This window comes from Coregonus lavaretus, assembly GCF_964263955.1.
Source record: "Coregonus lavaretus genome assembly, chromosome: 1".
NCBI lineage: Eukaryota > Metazoa > Chordata > Actinopteri > Salmoniformes > Salmonidae > Coregonus > Coregonus lavaretus.
This window is the reverse complement of record NC_139988.1, coordinates 57308825-57325297: the sequence shown is the minus strand read 5'-3', so window position 1 is coordinate 57325297 and position 16473 is coordinate 57308825. Positions and strand designations below refer to the sequence as shown.

The window sequence follows — 16473 nt, the reverse complement described above, 5'->3', positions numbered from 1 at the left end:
AATTCAATTGATTGGACATGATTTGGAAAGTCACACACCTGTATATGTAAGGTCCCACAGATGACAGTGCATGTCAGAGCAAAAACCAAGCCATGAGGTCGAAGGAATTGTCCGTAGAGCTCCGAGACAAATAAAATGTGATTTGATTTTGACTTCCATTCATGGGCAACATTAGCTAGTTAACATTAGCCTTCTACATCTAGCTACATATTGAACATCCATCCTCTCAGGCCAGGGGCACAACAATGTATGAATTAATGGTTGGATCAGAATCACTGTTATAATCATTGGCCAGTTATGGAGAATTAAGTAAAACCACAAGTTTTGAAGGAGTGATGCCAAATCCAAGCTGGCTTCCCTTGATACTTTTTTTTGGTGCGCCAGGACCATTCACAGTTGAGCTCGCTCAGTTTAGCTCAAAGCTGATTGGCACATGTATTTATACAGTTATTTGTTTAAAAATTATAAATGTGAAAAAATATCTAAAACTGTTTTTGCTTTGTTATTATGGGGTATTGTGTGGATTGATGAGAAAAATGAATTTAATCAATTTTAGAATAAGGCTGTAACGTAACAAAACGTGGAAAAAGTAAAGGGGTCTGAATACTTTCCGAATGCACTGTAGGGAAGGCGCATTCATGCAGATGAGGACATTTTGGCTAGAATGGAAGAAATGATATCGTAAAAACCTGCAAATGTAAACCCTCCATGTGCCCAATAAAAAAACAACACAACCCTCCCCAACGCAATTTTTTGGTGTGACAATTCTCCCCTTTATTGGGCAAGCTATCGCTCTACAAATTTGTTAATTCTGACAGGGACAAGTGTTCAACATCTCAGTAATAATATGAGATGTGCAGTGCAACTGTAGCCTAATAAAGACGACCTGGAACGCAACCATGGGGTATGGTAATAGCGATAGAAGCACAGTTGTCATTGGTAGAGGTGATATTGTTTTACCCAATCGGAGCGGTTGTTTCGCTAGAGTCATAGTGTCCAGCAGGAAGTGAAAAATGTTTACAATCTTTGATTTAGTAAAAAAAAAAAAAGTATAACAATTTGTTTTGGATTATGACTAACACGTTATAACCCGAGCATACATTGTTGTTGATTTGCCCTTCTCAACATGTATAGTGGACTTTTACCGAAATGTCTGACCGATGCAGAAACACGACCAAAGTGTTGCAAATCACTTTCGCAAATCACTTTCGCGTGGTCTTAAGCAAAATTGTGTTACACTTGTAGACACAAGTTATTATTGTATCCAGCCCTTCATAGAAAATGACCCGTGTTTGGACTCCTTACCCGGGATTTCCGAAGAGAATTGGCAAGTATGTGAAGTGTTATGCTTGCTAGCCAGGTTGCTACCTAACGTTAGGTAGCTAACGTTAGTTTTAATATTTCCTATGAACTATATGGAAGGCTGGTGCATTGCAGTCCCCTACTTTTGTACAGGCGGTCCATGAATAATGAAACCTGCATGAAGAAAAATAGTTTCTAACAAAGTAGCTGCATAGCCTGCATATTTTTTTTTTTTTTACAATTCCCAGCATCAGCACCACCTTTCAAAAGCAAGTCAAATGTGGATAGGCTACTCATCTTTGAAAAGCTACATTGTATGTTTTAAAGTTAATAAAGACACACACGTTATATACACATCACACAAACAATTTATTAACTGTTCAAAGGGAGGTTTTCATGATTTGGGTTAATGCTTTTATTGCATACATTGTTTTTGCTAAATGTGAATGGTTGCACTTCATGTTCTTTAGTAACTTAAAGAGCTACAGAAGAAAAAAGATGAGATCAACACAATGAAGCTCCTCAAAAAAAGACAGCAGCGAAGACGACATAGGAAAGGTCAATTGCACTTCTTTTTTAACCCATACCCACAATAGCCGGCAGGTAGCTTAGTGGTTAAGAGCGTAGTGCCAGTAACCGAAAGGTCGCTGGTTCTAATCCCCGAGCCGACTAGGTGAAAAATCTGTCGATGTGCCCTTGAACAAGGCACTTAACCCTAATTGCTCCTGTAAGTCGCTCTGGATAAGAGCGTCTGCTAAATGACTAAAATGTAAATGTAATAGCCACTGAAGATAAAGATCGAGGACATCTTTGCCCTGGTCAGATGTAAACCTACTTGACCTATTTATTACATAAATAATGGAACATGGAAAATCGAGAGCAGAAGGGTCATCCTGTGTCCAAATTCTAAAAGTCTCATGACCCTTACTTTTTTGTTAGTGCCGGTTCACTGACTTTCATTTGGCCTTGTTCAATTCTGAATGGTATTATAATTGAGTTAATAGTCTTCTGGCTATAAAAGTTGAACTTGAATGGATCCGAGGGAAACAGAATTCAATTATATGCAATTCCATCAAAAGTTGCTGAAAAAAATAGTCAACCAGTCTACCCCTTTTCATTGTTTTGAAGGGATATAACCACAGTGTAGTTTATATTTCTGAGGTCATGAGTCATGACACAATACGATGAAGGGTGATTTTGGAGTAAATTGGGTGATTTTGGAGTTTACTTGACAGTTCACAGAGAACCAAGATTAATTATTTGTGTTTCACGTCACTAAACATGAAAAATCAGCGACTAAGAACATGGAATCAAACAATGAAAGGTGATGTAGGCCTATCTGTTTTTGAAAATGTAATTGTATTACGTAGCTCTACTATAGAGTCTTCAATGCTGAGTCCTGATACTTCACCCACTACAGCTCGCACACTTTCTTGCATGGATTTTAGAATTGTGGAAACTCGCTCTAGCCAATGCTTAGGCTACACCAATCCTATGCTTTTAGTGCAGACTTCAGGAAAAGGGTGGAGAACTGGGACATTACTTTGTTGTTGGTGTAGGCCTACCTAATAGCCTATTCTACTAGGGCTTTCTAAAAATTGGATGGGTACTTAGCACCCATGTATATCCTAAACATATGCTGTAGTGTTGTACTGAACCGATAATGTTTTCTTCCTCAGCATAGAACGTCAAGCGGAGCATGAAAAGCATTGGGATGGGCTTACGCAGTACTTTGGCATCAATGATAGATTTCAACCCCCTGCCTGTAGCAAGCCTGCTTCCAAGGTAACAAAGATGTCTGCCACATTACTCGCCTGCCTGTCTGTGTTTAATGCCGTCAAGTTATGGTAAACGCATTGAACGAGTTCTGTCTTTCCATATCCATGCCTGTGTAACTTCTCATTGTTTTATCAAATATGACAGGTGGATTAAGAGGTTTCTAGACTCAAATCTGACATTGAGTAAAATATAAAAGATAGTGTTACATTTAATGATGAGATTACCTTAATCTTGACATTGGGATGATTCTCCACTGTCCTTTTTGGTTGAGATTAATGTAAGATGTAGATTTGCTTTAGAGAGAATTGTATGTACTGAATGTCTGTACAAAGACCTGACAGCTCCTGCACACCTTGTTACTGTTTGTGGAAAGCTCCGTATACAACAATAACATAGGCTACTCAAAGTGTGAGATGCTAATTGTCAGACCCATGAATCTAGCCTACATGGGCATGGATCTAGCCTACATAGCACTAGCTTAGGCTATATTTTTGGAAACAGGTGTATGGAAAATGGAATCACAGACAGTCTCCTGCTTTTGTTTTTGTGTCTCTCAGCCCTGCATCTGTGTGCAGGAAAGTGCTGGCGAATAGCCGTAGTGTTTGCGTGTGTGTGTATCATAAGAATACCCCTAATAAGCAACTCTTGGAAAAATTCATTTAGAATTCATTTAGAAATAAAGTTATGTACTTGATAAGTCTGGTGTAATAGAACAAAAAAGAGACATACATATCTTTATATGTAAATTGTTCTGTAAGCAAAGTGGTTGCAAATATAATAATTGTGTATAAGATGGGGAATTTGGCCTAATTCAATTGGAAGTTCACGTAATGCTTATTTGGAGTGTTATTTGAATTCAGTTTATCTCAAAGTACCATAAAATTGAGTTTTTGCTGCGTTTTTGCCTCATTTTCAAAAGAGGAGGCCTACATTGAATGGATAAGATATAATTAACAAGAAGCTGAATTAAACAGAACTTGTCAAGTCAACATAACGAGAAGGCCTTGCTCCTCCATTTTCAAACGTTCTCATTAGTGATCAATGTCATTTACACATTCATATTACATTAACAAATGTTAAGTCAATTACACACTAGGCATTTAGAATCCATTTACAAAATATTTTCTTTGGAACATGCACATTCAGTCTTTAATTCAGTCCACGTTGCCAGCAAAATGGCTACTGCAAAGTTGTGCTGGTAGTAGTAGAGGTAGTTTGTATATATGTAGTTATTACTATCTTGCATTTCAGTATTAGGCTCCGCTTGCTGTCTTTGTCCAAATTAATGGGTGTGCATCCATGGGTGTGCATCCATAAACAACTTGAGTCTTTATATATATGTTTATATATGCCATTTAGCAGACGCTTTTATCCAAAGCGACTTACAGTCATGTTTGCATACATTTTATATACGGGTGGGCCTGGGAATCGAACCCACAATCCTGGCATTGCGAACGCCATGCTCTACCAACTGAACCACACAGGGCCATGAGTTCTTATGAAGATGCTTCAGAGAGGTCTCCCCTAATATAGAAGTATAACATATTGCCTGTCGTGTTCTGTGAAAGATTTTTGGAGAAATGCTCTTTACTGTACTACTTCGGATAGCCTCCTTTTTTGGAGAACCACCCTGCCATCAGTAACCAGGGGCATCTTTGCCCCCTCCCCTGCTCCAGCCTGTAATGGAAATGTGTAATTAAAGAGTCACATTTATGTTTGGTAATCTCCTGTATTTTTTTTAATTTTTTTTACAAAAATAGATTTCCCCTCTAATATCCAATCAAAAAGGTTTTCACTTGTGAAGGAAAATCTACATATTTGTATTAATAGCAATCAGGCCCAGGGGAAGTTACTCTTAGATTTCCCCCCTTTCTATTTCTAAAATCACTACATTTTCCCCTTCTCTCCAGTCCAGCCTAGAAAAGAGCATGGTAAGCGCCATCGCTGAAGGGGACTTTGGGAAGGCGGAGAAGATGAGCGACAGACTCGCCACTCGAGAGGTACGTTGCACTGATAAGAGATCTTTGGGGCGCTCCCACTGTGACAAATCAAACTAATGGATCCGCGGCCATTTCATCCTGCAAAGACATAGGGAACAAAAACACACACTTGATTGAGAAGTCCTGCAGCCCTTTTCCATTGAGTTAATGGAAATCCCTCCCCCTTAGTTTTGAAGTGTGGCAGTGTCTAAAGGACTTTTGGCTCTGCTTTTTAATGAAGGGGTACATTGCCTTCAAGCCAACTTTTAAAACATTCTCAAGGTGCGAGTTTCATACCTTTGAAGTGCACACGTCCCTAAATGCACTGCCTACAGTTTTGAAACCACTCGTCTCAGCTGGCATCGGGGATCAAGCGGTTTGAAGCTAATTTAGCAGAAAATGTAGCCCACGCACCCATAATTGCGGTTAAAAAGACACAGCTACTACTTTTCATAGTTGGGGATTACAGTATGTTCAATTGTCACAACTTGAAGTGAGAGATGTGATGCTCTTATAGAAGCAGTGATATTAATCCATCAGTACAGCAAACACACTATTCAGTCTGTCAGCCATGTACCAAAACCTTAATTCAGATAAACATTTCAACTTCAACAAAGGTTAGGCAATGCACGCAAAATCGTGATACTCTTCGTACTCCATCAAACATTAAAATCTAGTTCTCTATTAAAAATGTTGAAGAGGGACACGCACGGTAAGTGATTTGATTTTACATGCCAGCAGACTGATGTTGAAGGCTGATTCTTGTACCCAGCATAAAATAAAACAGACGATAAAACACAATAATGCAAATAGCCAAAGAAAAGGTTAGAGAAATTAAATGACTTGCTTTGTGGCTGACAAAGTGGCACCTGTAGTTCCAGAAAGCCTCTTAGAGCACTAGTGGATTTGGGGAGACTTAGCTGAGGTTCTTTGCCTCTCTGTCACCTCCCTTGTAGCTTGCCAGGAACATGAAGGATGGGCTTGACAGCGGTCTGGCAGCCATAGCTTACTCTGTATCTGTGTTTACCTCATGCTCAGAACAGTGAATTTACTGAAGTTCTCAAGAAATTCTAACGTACAACAAAATAGGTGAGTAAGAAACTGTGTTAATTGTTCTGTAATGCCTGATAACATTTAGCCCAATATCAGCCTGACTGTAAAATTGTCTAAGTGACAATGAGAGCTAATGACAAGTGACCTACAAATAATAATAATAATAATAATAATATGCCATTTAGCAGACGCTTTTATCCAAAGCGACTTACAGTCATGTGTGCATACATTTTTACGTATGGGTGGTTCCACCGACTTCTTGTAAATAGATAGGAAAATACAGCAGCATACAGTACCATGAATGAGTAGGACATAGACATTTCACCATTTATTCTACTGTAGTATGTTAACTATGTTGCACAGAAGGGGATACTGATGTGTTACTGCTGCAATATCCTTTTTCAAATATGTTTTGCTCAGTCTCATTAGTGGATGTTGGACCACATATACTGTATATATACTGTATCTATGGTAGTGCATAAACTTGAGAGAAGTATAGTTTGCTACAGATGGCTCAAGTGGTGGCTGCTGGCAGCATCAAGGTTGCGGCTTCATTTCCTAGATAAATAAAAGCATGTGGTGTATGAAACATGCTCTGGGGAAATGTGTGTAGAAGTGGAGCGTTTTGCACCCACATGTCTAATCCTTACTGAGTTCAACATCATTGCACTTTGCAAATGATGATTGGGACACTAGTGTTGACTCTGGACAGTCCTATGGTTCAAACATTTAGAGGATCAATATTCCCAACTGTGACCAGAATACATTTCAAGGTTATTATTGAAGCGTCTCATTTGATACTGTATGTAATGGCTTATTTGTTTAATTTGTTTACGGTCATAACACTTGAGAGACATTATTGTGGCAGGCTTTTTAGTGGAGGAATAGTACCAGGTTTTCGTAATGGAAAGAACGGAAAAGGATTTAGACAGCTGTGAAGTACTAAAGGGCTGTGTCTGTCCCCCAAGGCATTGTTTGTAAAGGAAACCTGGTACACTGTGAACTATGTGTCACAGTATTTCCATCCTCAATCTACCTGCATTGCTTTTCGAACCAAAGTGAAATGGCTGAAGATAATAATAATAATAATAATAATAATAATAATAATAATAATAATATAATAATATGCCATTTAGCAGACGCTTTGAATCCAAAGCGACTTACAGTCATGCGTGCATAATTTTTTTGTGTATGGGTGGTCCCGGGGATCGAACCCACTACCTTGGCGTTACAAGCGCCGTGCTCTACCAGCTGAGCTACAGAGGACCACTCCAATAAAGATGTTCCTCCAATAAAGGAATTGTTTGTTTCTTTTCATCTGAATATTAAAACCCTTTGGTAAAACCCTTTTTGAAGGCTCCTTATAAATTATCTGATACATGTGCTTTCATCTGTCCTAGTTCTAAAACACACTGTGAGGATATTACAGGTTGCTTTGAGATTGTCTTCTCATTAAAGTGTATATTTAAATATTCTCCAGTCTGCAATTCTTTGTTTTAAATACTTTTTTTAAGCTAGGTTCTTCTTAAAAGTTAAAGTTAAGTATTAAGTCCACCAAAAGGTGATACAAAGCAATCACATTTTTTCTTAGGTATCTATTCATATTATTAACTGGTACTTTACTGAGACAGTGTTATTTCAAAGGAAGCCTTTAGTTTTCATCCCTAATACCTTTACATTTGAGAAAACCATTGTTTGCAGATAGGGTTGGCAGTGTTTCTGCTTCTTCACGTGCAGTTTGGTTTGTTGATCTTTTGCAGAGCCGTTCTTTTCTTGTTGTTTCTCAAAGGCGGGCGTAGAAGTCCCAAAATACTAGGAATAGCCTCTGGCCCCTAAAGTACTTCTTAATATTAGTTCAGTAGATTAAGTGGTGCAAGTCTTCCAATTAGGGCACTTGCGATCCTTTGATTATTGAACGTTATTTTACACAGCTGTACGTTGCATATGGAGTAATTAATTTCCTTAATTAGCATAATATTAAGTGCTATATATAACTCACTCACCCTCTGTCAGGAGAGTTGATAGGATCTGGCAGCTCATATTTAAAAGATGGATTCCAGAAAGCATTCCTGAAAATGAAACCAAGAAGGCTGTATTCAGTTAAAACTTATATCCAGTAGTACAGTAACTGTTATAAGCATTCATAACAGCTCATAGCTCCTTATAACTGCCTACACAAGTGCATAAATGCCTATTATTTATTAATAATACATTACACACATGTGGTTCATAGAGTTTAACAGCTAACTCTAACCCTAGGTAAAATAGCTAAGCACAACTTAACCCAATGGTTATTGTAATTGACGGCCGCTTCAGCGGACATCCATCCTGCAACAATTGATCACGTCCCTCTCCTCTACAAACCGAGCAATAAGCTCCCTTTTTTATATATTTTGTTTTACTCTGAGGCAGTACTTTATAGAATAAGTGAGAATAATACAAGACAAAAGAATGTCACACCGTGTTAGTGCTTCCACTTTCCCCTTAGCAGTGATCACAGCTATTAGCGTACATTACCACTTCAAAACAGAAACTCTGTATTCTGACACAATAGGGGGTGTCATGTCCTTTTCATGAGTTCCAGAAGCTAAAGAATATGGAAATTATGGAAAGAAAGAAACACCTGCATGGTTCATCATAAACACTTGGCTAACCACTGGTAGACTAAAGTACAGAACCCAGAGAAATGACACTCTTAAACACACCATAGATAGATGGTTAGGAGTGACATTTCTGAACACAGAAAGACACGCCAAATTATCCACAGGTGCTGCTTGTGGCAATCCAGATTCTTAGAGTAAGTCTGGAAATTTAAATAAGGTGTAAAGTACCAAATTAACAGTCACCTGACATTAGATCATTGTCGGTCTGAGATATAGGCCTAGAGTCATGTAAATGGTGGTTGCTTGAAGGACCAGCTATTCTGTGTCCACAGGCTAACTTGCATCTTGACTTCTCATACCACTCAAAATGGTATGATCTTATTATAAACCTCATTACTTCTACCATTTCAATGAAGCTAGAGATATATTAGGAAAGAAACCCTGTACCACCATGGCATGCATCGCTTTGGAAACCACTGTTTAAGTACTTTGAAACAAAGGTGGCACAACAGGCTTTGTTAGGCGAGACATGGCTAGTTAGGTGAGAAAAAGAGCTGAACATAGTGTTTCATGTTGTTTGTGTTATTTGGGTGTTTTCCCTTTTCAGTACCTTTCCCTGCGATGTCACCTATTTGTGATGAGCATTGCTTTTGTGGAAAACACTTGTTATCAGATTTAAGCTGTCCCCGCCCCACATCAGAAAATGAGGCTCTCTTCCTCTCTCCTGCAAGGCCCCCGGGCGACTGAGAAACAGTTAAGGAAAGTCTCTTCTTCGTTCCTTTTTCCTTCAGCATAAGCAATTTATCACAGAATGAACTCTTATTGTATGTATCTCTGGATGACTCACATACAATTTCTGCCCATTAATTTTGAAATGGATTTTGTGAAATGGGTACTAAGCTTTTATCAAATGCTTGGGAATCTCATTTGGATTATTGTATTTCATTAATTACTTGATAGGCAAGGCATACTTTTCAATGTAGATTTTTTGTGCTGTTTAATTAATTAGCATGTTTTCTCTTTTAATTAAAGCCATTTGTTTTATTAAAGCCCACAGCAAAACACATATATAATTTGTTTGTAATTAGGCCTTAATTGGTGGTAGTGGAAGCTTAGCACCCTCAGTTTCTTTTTTCATGATTGCCATTTTATTGCCAGTCAGTCATTCATTAAACTGTTTTTCTAATTAGCTTATAAAACTGTTGATGGCACATTATTGTAAGTGTGAGTTCAAAGCTTGCTAATAAGCCTTCCCTACTCAGAAGAGGCAAGATAATGGAATATGCACAAAGCGGGCAAACTTTCAGATTCTTTTTCAGTCCCTAAAGATGACAGTATCTAGCATCAGATTATTAGGCAACAGAAAAATAGAGACATGCATTATACCACTGGCTGTTCGGCAATATCTTCCCAGGAGTGGCTCTCTCTTTGCATGTCATGTAATGCTGTTTGTCAAATTGGCAGCAAGATTACATAAACCTCTTACACGACTGCCCCCTGAATGACAATAATGCTAATCTTTATTGAGAGAATATGGCAATGCATCCTGTATAGAAAATAATATGGGGAGGATATACAGCTCATGGCTTTCATTAGATAAGCAGTCAAATGGTCTCACCAGACAACCAATGGCAGTAATGCTTTGATGTATTTAGATGTTTTTGAACACCTACAGAATAAGGACTATTCGTCATCACAAAATATTTGACTGAAATTCTGTATTGACCAAGTTTCGCCCACTTCCACGACTCTAAACCGGTTCCAGCGACTGCCAACACAACACCTTAGCTGTTACACCATCTTGACGAGGTTGCTAGGTGTTGGGTTAAAGTTGCTTCACTACCCCTCTTCTACCCCTTCCTTCTCCATCTCAAGTTCCTAATGCCTGGGCACACCTTCGATGGCCTCACGGTAGCGCCATCACAGTTCTGACACCAATTCGCAAATTCGGCGGTAGCCCTGACTGGGACTCAAACTTGGGTCATGGGATTTTCAACCCAACTCCTTGTAGCCTTTATGCCAAGACAAACTCAGAACCTCTTGATGAGGTAGCTAGAGGTTGGGTTAAGGTAGCTACTTGCTACAACATATTGCATACAGTGTTTTCAACTTACATATTTAACACTTTGACATACTTGATTACATTGTGTATGTTTATTTATACAGTAATTATTATTTAAAATGTTCTCACCTGGGATTTCAACTCACAACCTCTTGATTCACGGCATTCCAATCTTCCTGCTATGTGTTAAAAACGTCCCCGGGACAAACCTGGAACTGGACAGCCGCCAGGGGACCATGACACAATGTCCAAAGAACGTCCTACAAACGTCCTAGGGATGTCCCCGGGACAAACCGGGAACTAGACAAAACCTCCAGGGGACAATGACACAACAGCCAAAGAACGTCCTAAAAACGTCCCTGGGACAAACCGGGAACTAGACAAAACCTCCAGGGGACGATGACACAATATCCCAAGAACGTTCAGGGGACCTTCAGGGGACCGGGAACTAGACAAAACCTCCAGGGGACAATGACACAACAGCCAAAGAACGTCCTAAAAACGTCCCTGGGACAAACCGGGAACTAGACAAAACCTCCAGGGGACGATGACACAATGTCCCAAGAACGTTCAGGGGACCTTCAGGGGACCATGACACAACGTCCTAAAAACGTACCCGGGACAAACCGGGAACTATAAAAAGGTCCCGTTGAGAACGTTCCCTTGGGACCGTTACGCGACATCCTAAGGAGTAGTAAAATGAAAGTCCTAAAAAGGTCTGTGACCTCCTGGGAACTTACAGAGAACTAGACAAAGGTCCCTCAGAGAACGTTCCCTTTGGACCATCACTTCGACGTCCTAAGGACTAGTAAAATGAAAGTCCTGAGAACATCCTAAAAAGGTACTGATATGGTCCTCAGTGACGTCCTGGTAACTTACAGGGAACTAGACAAAGGTCCCCCCAGAGAACTTTCCTTTGGGACCATCACGCAATGTTTTTAGAAAGTCAGTGGAATAATCATTGCCACGAAACCCTTAAGGGACCTAATGGGAATGTTGGCGCATGTCTTCAGGACGTCCCCTGTTTGCTGTGATTCACTCAAATCACTCTCAAGACTTGTTCTTATCAGCATAGTACTTTCTTTGTTTAACTTTAACCGATAGGACAACCAATAATTGGAAATAGATTGAATGACATCAAAGCAATTTAGTGGACAGACTGCCTTATGCTTCATTGTCACAGTAATGCTTTTACGTGGCATAAACAAGGTCAAGTTGAAGTATAACAATCTGACTTTTCAGACTAGAAACCCATTTTCCTTTTTTCCTCCCTACCTCGATTCTTCGAAATTAGTCTGAAATTACATATGAGCTGCCTAATCTGATATTTATTCCATTCTTATATAGCCCTTCTTTCCAAAGTTGACTAAGGCCACATTATTTAGGCATTAAGGTAGTGTGATAAGGGAATTAGGCTGGTCATTAATCGTTTACACGTCAAATGCAGCGGAGCAGCTCGGGGTGGTGATTTAGCGAGGGAAAGCCACATAGCCCCTGTTAATCCACCTCTCACATGTTTTAATTGGAAGAGGCTTCCCTGGATAGGACATTTATGAATGGGTTTAAGGCCATTTCTTCCTGCCATAATTTATTTCATATTAATACCAGCATGAACATTTGCGTTGTTAAGTTGAATCTTCTCTCCCTACCATTGTCTTTTGAAGCTGCTGTTTTTTGTAATGTGTATCTTGGAATATCCAAGGATTCAGAGAAATGCCCAGAGAGACTGCATATTTATCAGTATGTAATTGTGAAGACTATGAACTCATGTTGGTAAACTGGTAGAAATACCTGCATAAACCCCAATGTCCTGCATACTTTGGAAGGGATGCCATTTGTGTCACTGACAGAAGCCACATCCATGCTGTCCATGCAGTAGGCTGTGCCGCAGCATGGAAGTCAGCTCAAAGGGGACTATGACCAATACCTTGCATTATCTCAATACTATATTGTGTCTATACAATGGACATGCCTTATCACGGCCTTATCTTTAACATGGCCTGTGCTGAAGTGACATATAGTATAGCGAGGCCACATATTTGGGAGTCCACTTGAATCTCTATGACGACCCAAACATGAGTGACAACAGAAAGCGGTACTATTGACTTAACCTTCCTAGTGGTCCTAAGCTGCTGCAGCAGCGGCAGTATAATGCAGCATAAATCCGCTGCCTGCAAACCTTCCAAAGGTCACAGTATTAATCCTTTGAATAAACCTTGTGTTAAACAGAGGCTGTGCTCAGGACAGAATTTAAAGAAAAGACAATGGTTTGGGGCATTTTTTTTTGAAGGTATCGGACACTAAATCTTCATTTAATATGGGTCTTACGGAAACATGGAATAGGCTTGTATGACTGCCTTAAACAAAGAACACATGAGGTTTTTGTGTCGTATAGGCCTATTTCTTTTCTAGCTTTGTATTTTTATTCTGGCAGCAAATGTTTTCATTTCTGCTGGCTTGTGATTTGAAAGGATTTGGCACTAAGACGCACACAAGGGGAGGGGGAGAAAAAAATCCTGAAAAGTGGATCAAAAAAGTAAATGAAAAATAATGTCATATTACTGAAAATATGAGAGGCTAATTTGTGCAGACTTTTTGCTAATTTTGTTCTCGCCACAGAAAGAGGAGCCGTCACCTGCTCGGCGCCACAGCGCTGACAGTGCCAGTGATCCATGAAATAAGCTGCCGCTGGCTTTGTTCAGATAAGAATGAACAAATCTGCACAATGTACTGCTCTCGGAATCTCATTTTCATACTTGCATGCAGGCTAAAAGAAATAAGCTGTTTGCAGGCTTGATTAATCAGACATTTGAGGGCTTTTTTGTCTCTTTGATCTGTTCTGTCGCCTAGGTAACTTGGTTGACATTAATGTTGAGCTCCAGTAAAGACAATCAGGGATGTAGACTGAATTGATAATAAAAAATAAAAAATGAAGACCTTTAACGCTTTAACCGCTCAGTGGCTGCATTCAAAAGAGAAGAGGTGGGTATGTGAGAGGGTTTTAATTATGTCAAAGTGTCAATGTATGTCAGTGTCTTTTAATTTGTTTTTGGGGGGGGGGGAATGTTTAGGAAGGCGTGGTTTCTAGACCTTTTGAATTTCAAATGCTCCCCACAGGAGAGCAGGTTAATGTGGTTAATCCTTGTGTTTAAAAAAAGATACATCTCTGGTTGCAAAGCTCAAGGACCCATTTAGCATCTTCCAATTTTATTTTATTTTCTCTCAAAACGATGCCTTTTACCCAATTACTTTATTTTTGGCAAATGTGTGAACGCAGGAGCCGTTGGGAGAATTTTCAACAATTTAATAAACCTTCAGATATATGATCCCAGCCTGCGCCACAGCCAAGCAAAAGCATTTAGCACCTACACCACTTAAACATGGTGCTCAAAACATCCTGGTGAGCATTATCTGCTGGCAAATCTACTCCCAACATGAGAATGATCACCCATTGTAACTTTCCCTTTCTCCAGCGTTCTGACTAGAAAACATGATTTATGGGCTTTAAAACCTCTAAAAAATGGCAAGGAATTAGAAAACTGTCATAGTATGTTAGCTTCAGGTTATGCAGACGCTTTTACAAATCTTCCAAGTGACTGTATAGATGAATGCCTCGAGGGCCCAGCCCAGTACTTGCAGCCAGCTGAAGCCCTTATCTTAAATCCAAGCAAAGTACCATTAATCTTTTTGAAAGACCTTTATGGCTTTTAATGTATCCCAAATTAGAACATTTTACACCCTTGGTTCCTGAAATATGGTGATAAAAAGCCTTTAGAGTTAAATGTTTCCTGGCTGCTCGCACTGACCTGCTTAATCCCATATGCATTAGGAGAATTTTAGTTTCAGTCTTTCTAATAAAGTTTATCCCGCTTAATTATAATTTTTTTTTAAATTCACTAGCAGGTTATTTTTTATTTTTTGAGAAATGGTGGCACATTTCTTCACTACCTTTTTTTTATTGTACTCTATGAATGTTAGAAATAATTACCAAAAGGTTTGGAGATTTGTTCCAAGTGTTTCCAAATTTTTCCTTCGGTCGAATAATAAACCTATCTCAGGAGTGACAGGATTTTTCCTTTTGTTTCCCATTCTTCTGTGTGACTGGGGTTATTGGGATTATTCTTCTCTACAATACATGCACTTCCTCCCTGGGATTTGAACAAAATGTGTTTGCCACTTGCAGTCACGGTCATTCCTTTAACTTCTGATTTAAAGAACTGCACATGTTCCAAATAAAAGGTCTCCTTTACTGTACGTTCAAATGATTAAGTAAATATTATGACATTCATGGTAAATGGTTGACTGTCTTTTTTTCGATTACTGTTAAGCAGTTTAATGTTTTTTTTCTTCACAACCCACAGTCTAGGTGCCATCATGGCAGTCATTGCATCATGGTCAGGGTGAGACAAACGGGAACCGGAGGCACTCATGGGAAGCCACCCTGACATATCAGTTGGAAGAGCTCTGCTTGCCAGAGAGACTGATTTACATTCTCTAATGGGCCTTGTCTCTGTCTCCCTTTCAATAGTTGGCCGTGAAAATCGTGCAAGCCACCAATTGCCGTGACTTTGTGCAAAGCAAACAGGAAGTGGAGGCTTCGCGGGCAGCCCAGAAAAGGAAGAAGCAAATCGCTTCGGGGTTTGTTGTCTTTTTGCTCTCCTCCCCACAATTATCTCCTTCATTTACATTAAATCACAGCTTGTTGGCGACATACATTTGTTATGCATATTTGAATAGCTTGCCAGCTTCTTTCTCAATTATTTAATGCACAGGTATGAATACATGCTAGGGTTTGACTATACAGAGGAAGTGTGTACTGTAGCCGTCGCTTAACATTAGATGGACACTTTTGAACTGTCACAGTGGATGTCATGGTTAGAATATGTGTAAAATGTGTTATGCTAATGTTTAAGAACAACACACAACTTACTGTTATTTCAAGCTCTCAAGAACATGGAAATGTGTATATTTCACACAGATTCATTTTTGTCATTATAAGAAGTTTTGCTAAATCAGTATTTTAACATTGATTCAGGTTTGTAGCCAAGCAAAGATGGGAAACCAAAAGCAACGTGGGCTATATGTGACTTTACGTCTTAACTGAAGAGAAAGAAAATGGAAGATTTGTGTAATTTCTCAGTTAATTTAATGAGGTTTGTGTTAGATAACATTTTAGTTTATGCATAAAAAAAAATATTCACATTTGTACCATCATGTTTGTGAGAAATTGTAAAGATACTGTACACAACTAACAATAAAAAAAACATCAAATCTGTAAAAAATGAGAATTATGGAATGTTCAAATTAATTCTCTGAGCACTCCATGGTGGCTGCTTTATGTGCTATTTTCAATTACATTTCTGTGATTTTAGCATTTCGGGGACTTTTTCCTTCAAATTAAATCTGGTGTACATTACTCGATGATGCGTTTATTTATTGCTGTAAAGTGGGCTAATCATGAAGGCACTCCTTTCTTCTGAGGAGGTAGAGAAAGAAAAGATTAGGGTCCTAATGCAATGTACAGGATAATGTGCAATAGGATTTGCCAGTGCAAAATGAAATTTGGCTGCTGTAAACTGTTCTGAGCAGTCGTAAACTGTAAACTGTGTGAACAGAGAGACATGAAACAGAGGCTTTGCTGTTGGCCTTCACCCATGCTGAGAGAGATGCCATTGTTCCTCAGCTTAAACAAGAA

General features: G+C 39.1%; 1 protein-coding gene across 2 annotated transcripts; it reads left to right on the top strand.

The window, feature by feature from the left end:
- Positions 1-991: 991 nt before the first annotated feature.
- Positions 992-16193, top strand: LOC311126937 (protein FAM204A-like). 2 transcript variants are annotated; one of them, XM_084158654.1, is made up of 5 exons: positions 992-1331; positions 2982-3087; positions 4992-5081; positions 15307-15416; positions 15814-16193. In XM_084158654.1, exons 1-5 carry the CDS (start codon positions 1282-1284, stop codon positions 15863-15865), a joined length of 408 nt encoding a protein of 135 aa, XP_084014780.1. In that variant the 5' UTR covers positions 992-1281; the 3' UTR covers positions 15866-16193. The 2 variants fall into 2 exon arrangements, with proteins under 2 accessions (XP_084014780.1, XP_084014779.1); XM_084158653.1 differs by lacking the exon at positions 15814-16193 and having other exon boundaries at positions 1183-1331; positions 15307-15628.
- The last annotated feature ends 280 nt before the right edge of the window (positions 16194-16473 follow it).

Excerpts from the sequence above, each read along its gene's own strand:
- LOC311126937 (XM_084158653.1), top strand. The coding sequence starts at position 1,282 with ATGACCCGTGTTTGGACTCCTTACCCGGGATTTCCGAAGAGAATTGGC. Across the intron at positions 1,332-2,981 it reads TTTCCGAAGAGAATTGGCAA|CATAGAACGTCAAGCGGAGC; the intron begins GTATGTGAAGTG and ends TTTCTTCCTCAG. Across the intron at positions 5,082-15,306 it reads ACAGACTCGCCACTCGAGAG|TTGGCCGTGAAAATCGTGCA; the intron begins GTACGTTGCACT and ends CCCTTTCAATAG.